The following is an 18594-nucleotide window of genomic DNA, read 5'->3' as shown; positions in this document are numbered from 1 at the left end:
ATTATTGTGCCTGAATGGCTAATTTACTTTGGTGTACTGTATGTACTGTAGTCTGCACATACTATTTTCAAAGTTTCTACATATGTTTTTAGGAATATCTAGCCAGACTCAAGCAAATCCGCTTGCAGAACTTCAACGAGCGGCAGCAGATCAAAGCCAGACTGAGAGGAGAAAAGGTATGGCAATTCTTCATATTATTTTAGACAGTTACTGTGATAATTACTCGACATCAACAATTTTTTTTTTTTTTTAACTTTTTTGGGTTCCAGTATGACAGTGACGGTTCAGACAGCCAGGAGTCGAGTGACGAGGCTCAGTTGAGGAGGAAGAAGATAGCGGCTTTGAAAGTGAGTCTGCTCAGGAACACTACAAAAAAATGCTGCATATTGTTGCAGGACTCATTGTGTAACATACCGTTCAGGTCAGAAGAAATTCAAATGTCATTCCAGGCTCAAGCTAACGTCCGTGCTGCTGTACTGAAAGAGCAATTAGAGAAGAAGCGGAGAGAGGCGCATGAGAGAGAAAAAAAGGCATGGGATGACCATGTAAGTGCTGCGTTTGCTTCTTACAGTCTGCGACTAGCTTGGTGAAATATGTGCATTTAGTGAAGGCACTGGTTCTATTGCATTGTGGAAGATCGCAGCTCGGGAAGGGAAGGTGTGCATGGCAGCAGGAGACATGGCTTCGGCAGGAGGAGATTCTGCAACCTCTCAATCCTCCATGCCCAGCACGGGTGACAAAACTTCAGTCCTACCAGAGCCTGAACCCTCCATTCCTGTTATATCCATGACTGCTGCCCTGAAGAATGTTGGAGCTGTTAGTATATGCATCACACTTCACAGCATGCACTTGCTTGAGAATGTGTTTCTTGTTTGTTTCTGATTTGCAGTTTGTGTCTTGCAGATTACTCCGATAAAAGAGACCCCGCCTGCCACAGCGGCTGTTGTAGTCATTCAGGTGTGTTGTAATGACTCCTCCATAAAAAACATGTACCAGTTTTTAGTTTTTTTAACAGTACCTGGTGCTTTTCTTGTATTAGAGTGAGAAGAGGCAGATCCTGAACAGACTTAATCTAAATCTAAAAGTCCAGAGCACCGTGGATGAAGTGGAGGAGTCAGCAACCAGCCCTAAAGAGCAGAGTTCAGCTTCCCAACAGAACCAGCCTGATGCAGAGAATCCCCCTCCCAGTGAAGATCAGAAGAAAAACTGGGATCCAGCAGAACCTTCTGCGCTTCCTGCTGGTGTGCCAACTTCGGAGAATTTCTGCGTGATGACAACCAGTGAGTGTAGCAACTGTCTAGTCTAACCTTTTAGTCGCTTCTGGGTGCGGGGAATCCAGGTCAACGCACTACAAGTAAACAAAGTCCAGACTAATTATCGGCTATAGTCCCGTTTATTGCACAATTATGAATGAATGAATCCGTTGTTTAGGGTGGTGGTGTTTGTTTGTATGGCAAATGTGGAGGTATCGTGCCGCGAGCATGAGTGAGCTGATTGTCCAGGTGAGTCTGTAGGTTATGAGTGGTAAAAACCGTATGACCGTAACACGTGCCCTGTCACTTCCACACTTAGTGTGCCTCCATGCCGCCACCAGTGGTCAAACAAAATATACTGTAGTTACTCAACCAAAACTAAAGACAAGCACTAAAATAAGCCAGATAAACTGCAGCAAAGCATAAATGGCTCCTAGAGTCAGTAAGGTCTCAGTAGAACCAATATTATGTCTTCCATATAATGAATATATTTTTGTCTTTGTCCATACTTTTACTCTTACTCTCTGTGCTATCAAAGTCTTGGTTGTTGCTGCCTTTTAATTTGAATGTTAATTTAAAAAAAAAAAAAAAAAAAAAGTTTTTTGTTCCCTTGACATTTCGTCAGCAGCTGCCTCAGTGCCTCCAGAAGATCGTCCACCTTCTGGCGGAGACCGGAAGAAGTGGGAGGCAGTAGCTCCATTTATCCTCCCTATAACCCAACAAACTCTGGAGGAGACATGCATACCAACTATAGGTGAGTTACTATTCGATATATAACATTGTCATGTTCCTTCTCACCAAGAGCCAGACGTCATCAATATGACGGATGCACACACCTCTGGCAGTTTGGGATGGGGTACCATCTTGTCACACCTTATTCGCTTCTGTAACTAAGCACACAGCGAGAGACAGATGCCTCATGTTGCATTGTGTTATAACCTGCAGTTGTTTATCTACATTTGGGTGTGTTATGTGTAGCATTATGACCTGCTGTGCAAATCCAGCCTAAAATAGCGATAGATATCATTTTACAAATGTATCTGTTTGTGTACGGTTTCAGAGCAAACAGTGGGTGAGGTAATGCAGATGGGTGCGCTGCCACAAGAAGCTCAAAGGAAGGTATGGGGACCGAGTCCAGCCTCTCAAGTACTGAAAGTGCTTCAGGAGGCAGAAGTTCAGCCACTCACTCAGCTGTTGGAGACGGTCAGCATGTGCGAAGAGGCCTTCAGTAGCCCTGGTTAGTGTTCTTTCCCTCTTGAAAAAGCACCCGAGGTTTTCAAAGGTTCATACGGATGACGTTCATGCTTGGGTTTGCAGTTGTCAACAAGGATGCAGACATTATCTGGATCAATATTAGAAACAAACAGTATTGTCACTTGTCGTGGCTTTCCTGTTGGTCTGTCAATTTTCCATTTCAGCCTGGCTTACTTATCACACTAATAAATTAAAGTAACACTCTGTAATCCACTGTTAAACAAGTGAAAATAATTTTGTGGAAGGGCATATTTACAGCAGGAAGATGCATACTGTATATGATCCCCTAATGTTTTTGTAAGTTACTCCCTTACAAAGACAAGTCAATCATTTTTTATGGTAGGCTTTATGTAGGACTGGTTGCAAAAAATAAAATAAAATACATGTTATAAATTAATTTTGTATTTGATTGAGGGGAATGTATTTTATTTGATGTCAATCACATTTCAGTTTCACAGTCAGAATGTTCTTGTTGAGCTGCTCCAAACACGTCCAGTCCACTTGTTGCCAAAGAGCTCCATTTTGGTCTCATGTGAACCTATGGCATTCTCCCAAGCCTTGTGTCAGTCATTCATGTGTTTAAGCTTCAGACGGGTCTATATGTGAGTCTTCTTGCAGGCACTGCAGGCTCGCAGTCCGTTACAGAAAAGTGTGTTATTAGTGCTTTTCTTGCTAACTCTGCTCCCAACTCCCTTGACATCATTAGCCAGCTCCTCCCTTGTTATTCTGGGCCTTTCCCTCACCTTTCTCACAGCCATCCTTACCCCACCAGGTGAAATGTTCCATGGAGCTCCAGTGCGAGGGACTATGTTGTATTTCTTCATGTTAAATAAGAATTGGTTTCAACTGATTTATAAATAAAATAAAAGGCTAATTGAGGCAAATGCAAACAAGGTGTCATTTTAATTCTGGGGTGGACTGTAATGTTCACATCAAAAATGGCAGTTTTTGCAATACTCTGCAGTGCTTTTGTAAGACTATAATGTGCGAGCTGGCAATTTGCTTCTTGCTGTTCTCAGATAAGTCCAACCAGATAGTCGCAGGGGAAGCAGCGAGTCCATCTAAAGAGGTTGATAGCTCACAGTACAGGACCGCTATTGTTCAGAGCCCAGAGGGTCCATTGGAAAGTGCTGCTCCCGCAGAGGCCTCACATCCAGAAAATGCAAGTGGGATGGAAGAGCACACGCTGCCACAAAGTCTTGCCGATATCCAAGGTGAGTAATTCACTTGATCAGATGTACCAGCTTCTCATTCAACATAGATTTCCAGTGCAAATACAGTCTGCTTTTTGTTAGAGCCAGCAGATGTGGAATCAATGGTTTTGGAAGATGTCCCTAAAGCATCACACCCTTCGACGGGCCTGCATCATGCATGGGAGAAGGAGGCTCAAGAGCCAATGTAACTATCCCTCTTATATTTATAATAATGCTTATTAATTATGCCTTTTTTGGTTACATCTGGGAGGTCAGCTATTAACATTTTGTAACATTCCATGTAACCATGGTGAAATAATTCCTAAATATGGCAACTGATGAGATTGAATGAGAAAATTTAAAATGTTTTGTCCCAAAACAATGTGACTTTGGTGTCACAAACGTGAGATTTCACTTCTGTTCCCAAGGAAAGACAGCCAAACTCTTCCATTGTTGGCAATGTTAAAGTTGTCAAGTCTTTTTTTTTTTATCTTTAAATTGCTCTCTTGCAACCAGTTTGACAGATGAGCACATGGATGTGTTGGCCAAAGCCTCAGGACACTCACAGTTGTTATTTGGAGTCATTATCTCTAATCGTTTATGATAATGATAATATGTTTTTGTTGTGTTAGTTGGCGCAAACGGCAATGTTTTCTTCCAGGCCACCAGAGGGCGATGCAAGCCAAGGAGAAGCAGCCACAGGCAACGCGGACGGTGAGAAAAAAGTTAATCATACAGTGGGATTGATGTGGTTTCTTCAAAACCAAATTATTAGCATCAGTGTTCATATTGAAACAAACATTCACGCTTGTCCATCCCTGCTGCAGGTCCATCACAGGGCGAGGAACCCCTGTTTACAAAGTTGCGTTCTCCAGCTCACAGACGCACATCTGCTCTTGCCCTCCTCTCGGCTCAGTCTTCAGTGGATGAATCCTCCTCCTCTATAGCGTCTCGCTCACGCTCGGTTTCGCCTCTGCGCTCCAAGCAGCACAATGCTCTCCTCATTGGGCTCTCTACAGGCATGTTTGACTCCAACAACCCCAAGGTACACGCCTGGAAAATGTTTTTTTGACTCAGCCCCTGTGAAGAATGGATAGTGGTTCTTTTGGAGCTGGGACACCATAGACAGATTTTGTCCGTGAAAACCTTTAATCATACTTATTATGTGTGTGTAGGTGGTTTATTTGTTCATAGAATTCACACAGCATGATGAACAACTCAGTATCTGTCTCATTTCTTCCTCTTACATAGCCTCATGTGCTGAGGCGTTCAAGCGCACTGCGTATTTCTCAGTTTTGGGCAAGGCTTTCAGTCAGTTTTTTAAGTACGGCCGCATGGGGCTAAAAAGTTCTAGAACTTTGATATATCTCATCAGTCGTCTAAAGGTCACGTGACCGTTCACAGTACAGGTATATCATGTAACTTAACTTTTGCAGGAACATAACTGAATACAAGAAACTTAAAGCATTGTATTGTAGAAACTTGTGTGGTGTTTTTACATTAATATCTCACTTTGTCATTTATGTGGGGGTCATGTGAGAGTTGCCAAAGTTGCACATTAATTTATACTATAACTGTGATAATGTTGGATTGTGGTGGTCTATAGAATACATTACTGTCCTACATACATTCAAGTTATCTGCATCTTATCGTCAGATGCTGCGGACATGCTCCCTTCCAGACCTCAGTCGAATCTTCAGCTCTCAGCGGGACTCTGTCATGACCACTGACGACAACGCTGCTCCAAACAGCATCCTGGAGAATGAGGACCAGGATGAAGTCAAAGATGATGACCAGTCTGAGACAGAGGAGTAAGACAAACACACAAAAAGAAGCATGCTTTTTGCAACAGAAACCTGTGTAGCAGCTAATTAAGTAGGATTAAATAATACTATGATATTCCTTGCCCCTTAGCGTGTATGAGGATGAAGACCTCCGGGAGATCCGAGCATCCATGGAGCGACTCCTGCACGAGGAGAACGACTTAATGAGGAACACAGCACACGATGGGACAGGAGACTTTAATGGAAATCCAAATGGTGAAGACGAAGATCTTTTTAACAGGATGGCAGTGGAGCTTGAGCAGGACAACAATCAGATGGCGGTAGGTGATGATGACAATGATGCTGACGACGTTGCTGCTGATGATGATGAGGGCGAGGAAGAAGACGAAGAGGATGAAGATCGCTCAAATGGGAGTCCCGGTGATGAGGAAGCAGGAGAGTTACTCAGCAATGGTGTGGGGGAAGGAAACAATAGCCAGCTGAATGAAGAATGGCATTCAGGTAAGACGGCAGTTCACAAACATTATAGATTCATAAGATGACGAAGGATGATGATGATGATAAAAATAAAAAGTTAATGTACAGTGTTCCCTCGTTTATCATGGGGGTTAGCTTCCCAAAATAGCCTGCAATAAGTGAAATCCGCAAATTTTTTAACCATTATTATATATGCGTCTGTGTAGGCTCTCAGTCGTACAGGAGTTGTCCATCGAGGAAAAGGCTTCTTGAGACGTCATCTGTACGTCTGTGAAGAAGGTGTCGGACGTTTAGCTCCTCATCCGAAGAGTTTCGTCAGCGAACTAGCTTCCTTTACTCCTCTTTCAAACCATCTGTTTTCTTTGGCCAAAATCTTTACCTCGTTGTCCTCAAAAGAGTGATTGGTTGCTTTAAGGTGTAGATGTACTGCTGATTGAGGCTCACTAGAATTGTCCCTGCGGTGTTGATAAATACCCTGAGTAAATACCCTGAGACAAAAATTAGTGCATCCTAAAGACAAGGCTCCAAACCAAAAACAGAGCAATGTGGTCTATTCCATCCACTGTAAAGATGAGGAATGCAAAGAGCACTACATTGGGGAAACTAAGCAAATGCTCCAAAAAGGCTTTATCAACACCGCAGGGACAATTCTAGTGGGCCTCAATCAGCAGTACATCTACACCTTAAAGCAACCAATCACTCTTTTGAGGACAGCGAGATAAAGATTTTGGCCAAAGAAAACAGATGGTTTGAAAGAGGAGTAAAGGAAGCTATTTTTGTCAAACAACAGAACCCATCATTGAATCGGAATGGTGATTTGAGGTTTAATTTGGACCCTGTGTTCAGCAGGTTACTGAGACCAAAACCCACAGCTCTTAGTCTTGCAAATGAGGTGGAGCCAGGGCCGAGCCAGAACAATAGATGCTAACGAGCCAGTATCAGAGTCGTTCATACCCAACTCAGGGAGCGACACTTCCCTTTTATCGGAGGTGCTAATGGCGGGAGAGGATTAGACCTACTCCGCCCAGGCTTAGTGTAAGGAACCAATAGGAGCAGGGTGTTGGCACACCAATTCCGCCCACTCTTACTGTATTTAAGGCCTAGGCTACCAGCACTTATTAGTTCGCTGACGAAGCTCTTCGGATGAGGAGCGAAACGTCCGACACCTTCTTCACAGAAGTACAGATGACGTCTCAAGAAGCCTTTTCCTCCATTATTATATATACTGTAAAACCCCTCACTGTACAGTTTTCCCAGACAGGCATAAAATTTTCTCACATTTATGTCTTGCTTAAACACTCTCAAAGTTCAAACCTTTGTTTGAATTTTAATGATCAACCTACGAGGTTGGACACAAGAAATTAAGTGACTCGTGTGTATTTCACTCCTCTGACCACGCCTCTTCGTCCTGGTGCCGCTCCGCTGTAACATTTTTGTTTCCTTGTTAAAACATATTGCTGCTGTCATCCTATTTTCCTCCTCCTCGAACCGAAGATGGATTTATTCCAAAATGGCGCCCTACAGCTGCGTAACTTCCACCTTCCTTCAGCATGTCCAGAAGTCCAGCTTTTTGTGCGATGGTTGGCTTCCTTTGTCTTTTGGGTGCAGAACGTTTCCTCGACATTGTGAGTTTTGTCGGGGAGAAAACTTGCAAACATACAGCGTTCAGAGTCACACGGTTAGCTTCTTCTCCTTCTTCTATTGTTTATTGGCGGTTGGCAAGCAGCTCACACCGTTAGCTGTTTGTAAGCGATTAATACAACAGGAGCAGCACAAGGAGATTGACAATGGTCTAAAGCCAAGCTATCAGAATGCAGAACACAATGGGCAGGTTCTCCCTTAGCCAATAAGGACGCAGAACATGCACGTTCATACGCTGTTTAAAAAAAACATGCAAAATTGCACACAAAAAAATCTGCGAAACAGCGAGGCCGCGAAAGGTGAACCGCGATATAGCGAGGGGAACAGTGTACTCACATTTTTTTTTTTTTTTAACATGTGAAGGACCTAGCTCATTTCCAAAAGCTTATTTTTTGCCTTTCACGCTCATTTTAAAGCCATTTACACCTGCAATGCAACTCTGCCTACTATATTTCTTCTGTGTATAGATAGCAGTGAGGAGGAGGGAGAGGCTGAGCTTTATGACAGCATCTTCAGTCGTTTGGAGGAGCATCGCTTTAACTTGGAGCAGCAGATGGGCTTTGAAAAGTTCATTGAGGCCTACAATAAAATAAAGGTCAGAAACGTTAAAGTCATCCATTCAGCCTTGTGTTTACGTGTGTGCGTAACCAAACACATCCCCCTTGTTTTGGGCTTTTCAGGCAATACGTGACGACGAAGATGATAATATTGACCTGGGCTCCAGTTTGGCATTTAGCATTTTGGGAACTGAGCACCAGCACCTGTATCCCAATATCCTCCATCTAGTGATGGCAGATGGTGCATACCAAGAAGGTCAGAGAGAAGCTCACACACTTGTTCTTTATACGGTATATTTTCTTGTTATTATTGCACTAGCAGCCTCTAATGCTGCATAGGAGCAATAGAGGCTACCACAGTAATTGTATACCAATACAGCCTATCGTGTCATTCTTCAAACTTATCCTTTATACTGTATATTACTTTTCTTTTTATTATGGGCCTGCCTGCAGTAGCAATAGCAGCTGCAAAGGCGCAATAGAGTCTATTAATTGCAATGCAGCCCATCCTATCCCTCATACTTATTCTTTAAACCTTATATCTTGTATATACAGTATATCTTATACTTTATATGCCATTTTTCCCCACTTTATGTCCATTGGATAGTCTTAACAAGCGTTTCTCTTGTCTTTTAGGCAATGATAAGTGTTTATCGCAGTGGAGCAACTGGCAGCAATGACAATCTGATGTCTTCCTGGGACCCACGGCATTAGAAACTGAAGCTTGCTTGATAAATACTGTTACAGTACCCTTTTAAGTTTTGATCAATGGTTGAAATTATTTTCATAAATGGTGATGATTTACATTTGCATTATTGATTATATGTCCTTGTTTACCAAAATGTTTTGTCTTTTTTTTTTTTTCTAAAAAGCAATTATATCGTGAACCCTGTTGTGTTCCTCTTCAACTTATCTGACATTTCTCTGGGTAAAACTCAGGTGCTCTCTCCATTCAACTGTGGATTTCTGATGTGATCCATGCTCCACACAGCCAGCTCACCTTCAGCTTTAATGTAGCAAGAATCCAGTGGAACTCTTTTTCTAAAAACATCTCTTTTTTAATCACACACACAAAAATATTACAGAATGTGTTTTTAGAATGCAAAACGAGGCTGCCTCACGGTGCCAAGGTGCTGTAGCAAGACCAGAAATACAGTTTCTATGTGTCACGTGCTGGGTTTATCACATTGAAGTTGTCTTCGGATGATATAAGCAATGGTATGATCATGAATCATGTGAATGTTTATGTGAAATAAAGAATTAATGACTGTTTATTTTTTGTTTGTTGTTTAGATTGTGTCATGACAAACACTGGATTCATGTCCAACAGCAATCACATCCTGGGAAAGACGACATTTTTTTGGGAGAGACGAGCGAGCTTATTTTGTAAGTGTACCTATTACAATATGAATAGTCCATTATTTTTAATGCTATACAAAGACTAGCATATCTTGCCAAAATTGGTTTGAAAGAATCATTGTTGGAGAAAATCCTTTTATAATTCCAGCTGTATTTGTGTAAGCAAAATGTGGCCTTGTACTTGCTGGAGAACCCAAACCAGCAGGTTCTCATGCAGGATTCTATGATGCACGTCCTTGTACATCAGTCCCTCAGTGTGGTGAAGTCTTCGTGTACCCTTAGCAGAGAAACATAGACCTCAAGGATGGTGTTCCTCCAGTCCATTTGATGCCAAAGAGCTCCATTTTGGTCACATCACATTCTCCCAAGCCTTGTGCGGGTCATTCAGGTGCTGACTGTCAAGCTTCTTGAGCAAGGAAACTTTCCATTACAGCAAAGTGTCTTACTAATGCTTTTATTGCTGCGGACTGTGCTCCAAACTCTGTTGACATCATTAACCCTTGTCATTCTGGGCAGTGGCGGTAGTGGTCTCTTTCTCACCAAGCTTCTTGTTTATGGTCCCGAAGTCCAGTCGAGTCTTGAGCGAGTCTACGATCTTATTACGGTCAATGTAGCGGGGAAGCCGATGTCAACGCTATACTTTGTAACTAAGTAAACGCTGTTTCTACGCACTTTCAGGCGAAACATCACAATTTTGATGCAGTCCATCCTACATGATGTAGTGAAGGGTGGGGCGGTTTGGGATTTTCCCATGATGCAAGACTTTAGTGGCTTGCTGCAGTACAGGTAATATAAGTCAGTTAACACTGAGAAAGGCTAAACAATACAAAAGATGAGGACCCCTGATCTACAGTATCTTCTCAAAAGACACATTCTTGAATACATAAATTGTTCAGCCAAGCCTGCTAAAACCAATTTATTTCACAATTCAAAATCAATGCTAAACCAAAACACTCCAAAAAAAAAAAAAAAAGTACCAATAACTGAAAATGTAACATTGACTTGAAAACATCATGGTGATTCATCAGTGCTTTCTGGAGGTCTTAAGTTGGATGCTCTCGTCATTCGTTTCCTAAACAAATTCATTCAAATCTCATCATGCAAAAAGAGTGGCGCGGGACATTACAGCTCGTCTTTCTTCTTTATGATTATTTCCCGCACCATGTCAGCTACTTTTGGACGGATTTCGTCCACAGAAACCTTTGGTCCCCATGCATCCACCACTTTTCCATTGACATCAATGAGATACTTCCAGAAATTCCAGTCAGGCTCCTTGCCAGAAGACTCTGCAGACAAAGACCAAAATCCAGTTAACAGCTCTCCAAAAGTGTCCAATAAGACCAGAAATAGCCGCAAGACTCACCAAAGAGGTACTTGTAGATGTTGTTGGCTCCGGTTCCGACAACAGCGATTTTACTAAACAAGGGGAAGGATACTCCGTAGACTCGACGCACAAAGCTGTCGATCTCCTTGTCGCTGCCAGGTTCCTGCTGCCCAAACTGGTTGCAGGGGAACGCCAGCACGTTGAAGTGATACGGCCCAAAGTCCCGTTGGAGTTTCTGCAGGGCTTTGTAGTGTTGCTCGGTGAAGCCGCATTCGCTGGCGACGTTTACCACCAGGGACACCTGAAGTAACACAACAGCCACGTGAATATTCACATTAATCCAGGTCACTGAGTCGATGGTAGTTGGACTGTTCGGGTTGTCTTGGAAGATGTTTCGCCTCTCATCCGAGCAGGTTTTATCCAAGTCCAAGTGCAGCCTGGGTGACATTTGCAGCCCACGGCTGTTTTTTTTATTGGCCTGTGGCACATTCTAAAATTATACCTTTTTTTTATTATAAAACTTTTTGAAAAATGAGCAGTGATTTTACAAGATAAAGTCAAAATATTAGGAGAATAAAGTTGTAATCTAACAAGAAAAAGTCGTAATTTTACGAGATTAACACACACAAAAAAAATTGTTTATAAATCGTAATATTATGACAAACAAACCAAAATAAAGTTGTAATGTGGGGAAAAATTAGGTTGGGGGAAAGTTGTAATATGGGAATAAAGAATAAAATTTACAAGCAAAAAATTTAGTTGGAAAATAAAAAAAGCAACAGAAATGGAAAAAAAAGCTCTCATTTCACCAAAATAAAGGCAAAATATTTAGAGAAAAAAAGTTGTATTTTAACAAGAAAAGTGTTTTTACAAGAATAAACTCGTAATATTGTGCAGAGAAATAATGTAATTTTAGTAGCATAGAGGTGAAATATTAAAGAAAAATTTTATTTATAAAAAAAAATGTTACGTCGGCATGAGAAACAAAACAAAATAATGTAATTTTTAGAAAATTAGCATTGGGAAAAGTTATAATATAATGGGAATCAAGTCATAGTATTACAAGAAGAAAATTTTTGAAAATGATTTAAGAAGCAAGTTCAAATATTTGGAAAATTTAAAAAAACAGCAAAAATATTAAGAAAAGGCTTTCCACCTATATTACAAAGCTGAGATACATTTGTTATATAGATACAGTATAACTTTTTAGCATATATGCATGTGTTGCTTTACAAAATATCAAGGTGGCCCTTGCATCCTTTCATTTTTCACGATGTGGCCATCAGTGGAAAAAAGTTTGGACACCCCTGCTTTTATCAATCCATGCTCAAGACTAGATAGGACAGCTCTAGTCTGATAATGACAAAAAAGTTGGGTCAGCAAGGGTGAAATGTGCGTATATGCATCTTTCCCCGCAAACGTGGGCATTTCTAGAAAAATTCTAAAATGATATGGCAGACTTTTTCAGCTTTATATTTAAGTGCCACCGCCCTTTGATGGACAGTCAGCTACTTGTTAGGTTTTGTGCGTACGCATGGTAAGAGTTGTGCTGAAATGTACACATTTATTGATTCATGGGTGATAAAGTGCGGATTTATTATTGATGTGACTGAAGTGATGACTTCCTGAGATTATACAAAATGCAACACGCGAACAAAGCAGCGTTTATTTGCGTGTATTGACAGAATGTAAAATGCATAACGGCCACTGATCTTGTAAGAGAGAAGATTGTCAGAAAAGCTGTGTAAATCCGTCAGGTTAAGTTGCCACGTAAGACGTGTTCACGTTGGGGTGTTTTCGCCACAGTAGTAACGTTGCACTAAGTATTCAGTGTGTAAAAGTAACACAAACACATCTTAGTCGTACATTCCTGCACAGTCACACTTGATGCAACTTTCAAACAATAAGCACATACGTCATAAATGAGTTATCTGCTTGTCGACCTACCGAGCCCCGGTATTTTTCCAGTGATACCAACTTTCCTCTGCTGTTGACAACTTTGAAAGTATAAAAGTCCTTCTGTTTGCTCTCTGACACGATCAGTAAAGTCAGCAGCGCAGCCGCAGCCAAGGAAAGCATCTTTTCCATTAATACTACTTCACTACTTTACTGCTAAACTGCCAGCAACACTGCAACGTAGGGCAAGGGCCGATACAAATGTCGAAACTACAGGTTGTATCAGTAACCGGCTCGATACTGGAGTGATGAAATCGATATTTTTCAGTTTTCGGTGTTTATTTTCACAAACGTGGTTTTTGTGTTGATTTGTGTGTCTCGTTGTTTTTAATATATTTACATATTTATATTGTTTAAAATAAGTTGTGGGGCACAGGAGTGTGTGAAAGATTTAACTGAAAGCCACTAGTATAGTTTGGGTTTTTCTTTACCCAAACAATTGTATGCAATAAATGGCAATACTGTATTATTTTGTATAAACCACCACGAAGTGTGACTGCTGTTGTGATGTACAATGTATTTATTGCTCGTTTGTTCATAATGCGTGTACCGGAACCTGTATAATGAAAATAGTTGCTCGTCGGAGTGTTATACATGTCGGACAGAAGCGATGGAAAGATGGCGGCGGCCCTGGTCCAGATGACTTGTATGTACAGAGGAATGATAGCCGTCAAGGCGACTGGTATCAGGCCGCTGATTCCTGGGCTGGTCACCCCGAGGTTTCGAGCCTTCTCGGTGCGGAAGGAAGAAAACTTGGAGGACAATCCTTTCTACCGGAAGTACCAGGACAAGATTCAGAACATGCGCAGGTCAGCTAGCTTCGGTGGCTACACAACATCAGCGCAATGTAGCTTTAAATATAAATACTAACTTTATCTTTTAACAAGTCCGTATAGTCTATTAGAAACGCTGATGATTAACCAGTTTATGTTTAAATGTTGGACACTTAGGTGACAGCGTAACATTGCCGGCGTAAATAACGGCTGTCTCAGTTCGTGCACTTAGTATTTTCAGTGCTTTCACGCTCACGTTGTCTCGAATCGAATGATGTACTGCCATCAATACACTTCAGTAAGTACATTGTGTACAAGGTGTACGTTGTGTGACAGTGTAAGTGCTGTCCCAAATTCCTTACTGTCGCTCCGCACTTACCGGAAATGACGATCGCAATTCTGTTGCAGTCAGTGCTATTGGGTGTGGTAAGTGTCCATCACTGCACACTCACTATTTTGAGTGTTTTGAGTGAGTGCAACACTAGAAATGGTGAGTGTGAAGTGATGAAGTATGAACTTGGAATGATGGCAATCTGTAAGTAGAAGGATGGAGTTACTGTAGACTGACATAAGATGGATCCTCCCCTACTGGGTTGTTGAAAATGTATGAATTTTTATAGTATCCATCCATGTTGGGAAATGCACAGTTACCATCTGATCAGTGTGTTCTGTTTTTGCGCACCATTTTTGTTTTCAGTTCCAACCCTCAAGAGATGAAGGCACGGCTGGAAAAACGACGCGAGGCAAAAAAGGAAGTGCTCGGACACTCCAAGCAAGCAGAGTTTGTGAGGCTCATGGAGCAGGAGGTGGATTATTTTGCAATATAACCAACCAAAAACATGTCACACGCAGAAAATGATAATCAAAGTATATTGTAGATGAGTTAATATCTTGGTGGCACACTTCTTATCATTGGAAAATGCAAAATGTGACGTTTTTCTGCAATTTTTTGCAGTTTGATAAGCGAAACAAGACTGCAGCCAGTGGTGAAACATCAGGGGGTTTCACCAAAAACAAGGTGAGCCTTATGCTTTTCTGGATGAGGAAGATGAGGATGATGAAATGTTGTTCTTCAGATGCTGGGCTCCATCCTCAACCTGGAGATGATCCAGGACAAGACTGGTGAAGAGATTGCAGAGGTGAGTTGAAAAGGTAAAAACCAGGAATGTTTTACATGACTGTACCTCCTTTTTAGCACTTGTCATGTTTCATTGACTGGCAAAAACTACATAAGCTAGGCATAATGAAAGGATGCAACTTTGTCACTTGGATATTTTGTAGAGCAACACGTGTAGGTATGCTGAGAAGTTATATATACAGTGGTGCGAAGAAGTGTTCCTTCCTGATGTAGTTTTTTGCATGTTTGTCACACTTAAATGTTTCAGACCATCAAACAAATTTAAATATTAGTCAATGACAACACAACTGAACACAAAATGCAGTTTTAAAATGAAACTTTTTATTGTTAAGGGAGAAAAAAATCCAAACCTACATGGCCCTGTGTGGGGGGGAAAAAGTGATTAAAAGTGATCCTCCCACTCCCGTTAAACATAACTTAATTGAGATCTACCAGTGTGGAAAAGGTTATAAAGCCATTTCTAAAGCTTTGGGACTCAAGCGAACCACAGTGAGAGCCATTATCCAAAACATGGAACAGTGGTGAACCTTCCCAGGAGTGGCCGGCCATCCAAAATGACCCCAGAACGCAGTGACAACATGTCCAAGAGGTCACAAAAGACCCCACAACAACATCCAAAGAACTGCAGGCCTCAGTTGCCTCAGTTAAGGTCAGTGTTCATGACTCCACCATAAGAAAGATACTGGGCAAAAACGGCCCGCATGGCAGAGTTCCAAGTAGAAAACCACTGCTGAACAAAAAGAACATTTTGATGATCCCCAAGACCTTTGGAAAAATACTCTGTGGTCTGACAAGACAAAAGTTGAACTTTTTGGAAGGTGTGTGTCCCATTACATCTGGTGTAAATGTAACGCTGCATTTCAGCAAAAGAACATCATACCAACAGTAAAATATGGTGGTGGTAGTGTGATGGTCTGGGGCAGTTTTGCTGCTTCAGGACCTGGAAGACTTGCTGTGATAAATGGAACCATGAATTCTGCTGTCTACCAAACAATCCAGAAGGAGAATGTCCAGCCATCTGTTGGTGACCTCAAGCTGAAACCAACTTGGGTTCTGCAGCAGGACAATGATTTAAAACACACCAGCAAGTCCACCTCTGAATGGCTGAAGAAAAACAAAATGAAGGCTTTGGAGTGGTCTAGTCAAAGTCCTGACCTGAATCCTATTGAGATGCTGTGGCATGACCTTAAAAAGGAGCTTCATGCTGGAAAACCCTCCAATGTGGCTGAATGACAACAATTCTGCAAAGATGAGTGGGCCAGAATTCCTCCCCAGCGCTGTAAGAGACTCATTGCAACTTATCACAAATGCTTGATTGCAGTTGTTGCTGCTAATGGGGGGGGGGGCAAACAGTTATTAGGTTTAGGGGGCAATCGCTTTTTCACACAGGGACATGTAGCTTTGGATTTTTTTCTCCCTTAATCATAAAACGTTTCATTTAAAAACTGCATTTTATGTTCAGTTGTGTTGTTGGAATTCCAACTTTTGCACCCAATTCTTGGTTTAAAACTCAGTGAATATGATTAATGTATTGATCATTCCACTCTGCAAAAAGGACCCAAACCAAAATTGATGCCTAGGATGAGTGTATGTAATCTTTGATTGTGTGTCAAATTTCCACATGAGCAGCACCGTTGTCCATTTGTGATTCTTCCTGTTTTCTTGACTGCTGTTGACTGCTTTCAGCTTTGGATGAAATATTACTCCACCAAGGACACGATCAGCGCTGTCATCCCAGTGAGTGCAACACGTCACATTCACATCAGCGTTTTATTTTTAGTTTTTATGCTTTGCATTCCATATCATTAGGTAGCCACCATGTGTCTATTCATCTAAGAGAAGATTTATTCGATCACACAATGATTGATAAGTTAACTGAATTAATTGTTAGATGCAGGTTCAATTTAGCTCTTTTCCTCTTGCATGTGTTTGCATTATTTTATCTCAAGTCTTTCCTCCAACTAGTTATAATGCCGTGTCTTGTTACAGAACGAGACATACGATGTGATTCACACGCGAGCCAAGTCTTGCCCCATGGTAAGGTTTAACCGCTGCCCGCATTCTAAAATGTTGATGACATGACATCAAAATGTCTGTGGTCATTGCACATGTCCATTTCACTGAAGACGTTTTACATTGAGTGCTACAGTTAGTAGGATTCCTTTTTTGGAAATGGAATATTTTCTTAGTTGGAGCATAGCAAACCTGTTTACGACCTTCGAGATATGGTTTTTAACATTATTAGAGTGCTCTAGACATGAAATAACACCCCTATATTCACCTTTACACTCCAATTACCCAATACACTAAGTCCCCAACTAACAAACACAGTTGGTTCCAGACGACCGTTCTTATGTTGAATTGTTCTTAAGTAGGGGAAAAGGTAATATTACCAATGATACAGGTACTACATGTATGTGTATACATATACAGTATATGCTTATGCATGTAAATATGAGTTTGGATGCAGTAGTAATATTAAATGAGGGTAATTAATTAAAAAAACAATAATAAAAGTGATATAATAATACGTAATGATAAATGTTATTTACCTTTGAAGAGGAGTGGTCGAGCATACGTCGTCGTGAGGAGTTGGAGGAGGAGTTATTGGAAAAAAAGGACAAATTGTCGTCGTCGTCAGACTCTTCTAAAAGAGGTAGTGTTCTGTGGGTGGTGTAGAATTAAGCAGGCCTATTAACTCTTCATAAACTTTAATCACACGCTCTGTCCGGGTTGTACAATTTAGCTTTCCATTTAGCTTTACACTGTATCTCCTCAGCGTCTAACTCTTCCTCTTTTGGTCCCATTAGCTCTAAGGCTGCATTAGCAGTGTCACAGTGCCCTCTACTGGTCAAGCATGTACAGTAGCAGTGTAAATACTGATTGAGCGACTGACTACAAGGCAAAATAAAATACGGCTTGTGTTCGTATCCGCGAGTGTTGGCTAGTCAGGTGTTCGTAAGTTGGGGACCTAGTGTATAGTCGACACAAAGTTTAGTTTTATCTTGCCGTGTGTTACAGCCGCAACAGTAGCCCGTATTTTTATTAAGGATTATTATTGTGCCTGTTAACCTGCAATAAAAGCCTCTTGTTCCGGCAATCAAGTCTGGTGCTTGTGTGTCTCACACAGCATTACAGTAACATTGCTGACACCTAGTGACCAGTGTATAATACTGCATATCATCGCAGCGTGTTTGAATGCCTCTTCTGAATGCTTTTTATTTTTATTTATTTAGCCATTAATATGCTTGAAAATGCTCAATTTAGGCTACAAAAATTGCTTAAATATTTATATTTTTTTACTAATAATAGCCGTATTCAACCACAAAACAGCATGATGTAGTGTGAAGGTGACTATAGGGGTGTTATTTCATGTCTACAGGGCTCAAATGTTAAAAATCGTATTTAGAAAGTCCTAAACAGGTTTTCTATGCTCTAACTACGAAAATATTCAATTTATTGACACTATAAACGAGGGACGACTGCATAATAACTTCACCAGGATAGATTGGGAGATTGATTTTTTTTTTTTTTATTATCTTCTCCCCCCTGCTTTGTCCCCAGTTCCTGTTTGCATTGCCACAGAAGGAGGGCTACGAGTTCTTCGTGGGCCAGTGGTCCGGCCATGAGCTCCATTTCACCTCACTCATCAACATCCAGGTGAACAAAACATGCAATTCACGCAGCCGACGACTGTTTTGGCTGCCAGGCTGCACGGTGGCCTCGTGGTTAGCATGTCATACCGTGGACAAACTTGATTCTGTGACAGACGTTGGGTGAGAACGCTCCCAGCCAGCTGATCCTATACCACTACCCAGACCTGAAGGAGAAGGGTATAGTGCTCATGACCGCAGAGTTGGATCCAAAGTTTATTGTAAGTTTTAT

At 41.3% G+C, this 18594-nt stretch overlaps 3 protein-coding genes across 28 annotated transcripts in view; 2 read left to right on the top strand and 1 right to left on the bottom strand.

Annotated features, from left to right (window-relative positions):
- The window catches only part of nek1 (NIMA-related kinase 1), a 19963-nt gene extending 10493 nt beyond the window's left edge, over positions 1 to 9470 (top strand). For 5 of the 8 annotated variants that reach the window (XM_054789018.1, XM_054789020.1, XM_054789016.1 and 2 more), the window contains 17 exons: positions 93 to 176; positions 270 to 347; positions 450 to 545; positions 637 to 816; positions 904 to 957; positions 1040 to 1280; positions 1879 to 2007; positions 2314 to 2490; positions 3527 to 3721; positions 3803 to 3905; positions 4362 to 4414; positions 4528 to 4745; positions 5357 to 5511; positions 5615 to 5985; positions 8070 to 8197; positions 8283 to 8415; positions 8796 to 9424. In XM_054789018.1, the coding sequence (XP_054644993.1) occupies positions 93 to 176; positions 270 to 347; positions 450 to 545; positions 637 to 816; positions 904 to 957; positions 1040 to 1280; positions 1879 to 2007; positions 2314 to 2490; positions 3527 to 3721; positions 3803 to 3905; positions 4362 to 4414; positions 4528 to 4745; positions 5357 to 5511; positions 5615 to 5985; positions 8070 to 8197; positions 8283 to 8415; positions 8796 to 8839 (2439 nt within the window). In that variant the 3' untranslated portion in view covers positions 8840 to 9424. Of the gene's footprint in view, positions 1 to 92; positions 177 to 269; positions 348 to 449; positions 546 to 636; positions 817 to 903; positions 958 to 1039; positions 1281 to 1878; positions 2008 to 2313; positions 2491 to 3526; positions 3722 to 3802; positions 3906 to 4361; positions 4415 to 4527; positions 4746 to 5356; positions 5512 to 5614; positions 5986 to 8069; positions 8198 to 8282; positions 8417 to 8795; positions 9425 to 9452 lie in introns of those variants that run through there. The other 3 variants (XR_008572628.1, XM_054789019.1, XM_054789021.1) reach the window with 3 other exon arrangements.
- Positions 9193 to 12973, bottom strand: gpx7 (glutathione peroxidase 7). The gene is made up of 3 exons (XM_054789051.1): positions 12790 to 12973; positions 10882 to 11143; positions 9193 to 10804 (listed from the first exon to the last, which is right to left on the bottom strand). The coding sequence occupies exons 1-3, from the start codon at positions 12928 to 12930 to the stop codon at positions 10641 to 10643; spliced, it is 567 nt and encodes a 188-aa protein (XP_054645026.1). The 5' UTR covers positions 12931 to 12973; the 3' UTR covers positions 9193 to 10640.
- Positions 12974 to 13392: 419 nt separating this feature from the next.
- Positions 13393 to 18594, top strand: part of atpaf1 (ATP synthase mitochondrial F1 complex assembly factor 1) — a 41809-nt gene continuing 36607 nt past the window's right edge. For all 19 annotated transcript variants that reach the window (XR_008572649.1, XR_008572634.1, XR_008572648.1 and 16 more), the window contains exons 1-8: positions 13393 to 13607; positions 14269 to 14377; positions 14527 to 14589; positions 14648 to 14710; positions 16396 to 16446; positions 16699 to 16746; positions 18274 to 18369; positions 18479 to 18583. Coding sequence is in view for 1 of the 19 variants with exons in the window: in XM_054789047.1 (XP_054645022.1) it covers positions 13393 to 13607; positions 14269 to 14377; positions 14527 to 14589; positions 14648 to 14710; positions 16396 to 16446; positions 16699 to 16746; positions 18274 to 18369; positions 18479 to 18583 (750 nt within the window). In the remaining 18 variants the exon portion in view is untranslated. The remainder of the gene's footprint in view (positions 13608 to 14268; positions 14378 to 14526; positions 14590 to 14647; positions 14711 to 16395; positions 16447 to 16698; positions 16747 to 18273; positions 18370 to 18478; positions 18584 to 18594) is intronic.

The sequence above is a fragment of the Dunckerocampus dactyliophorus genome, chromosome 10, assembly GCF_027744805.1.
Source record: "Dunckerocampus dactyliophorus isolate RoL2022-P2 chromosome 10, RoL_Ddac_1.1, whole genome shotgun sequence".
NCBI lineage: Eukaryota > Metazoa > Chordata > Actinopteri > Syngnathiformes > Syngnathidae > Dunckerocampus > Dunckerocampus dactyliophorus.
The sequence above is the reverse complement of the archived record's forward strand: the minus strand, read 5'-3'. Positions and strand labels throughout refer to the sequence as shown.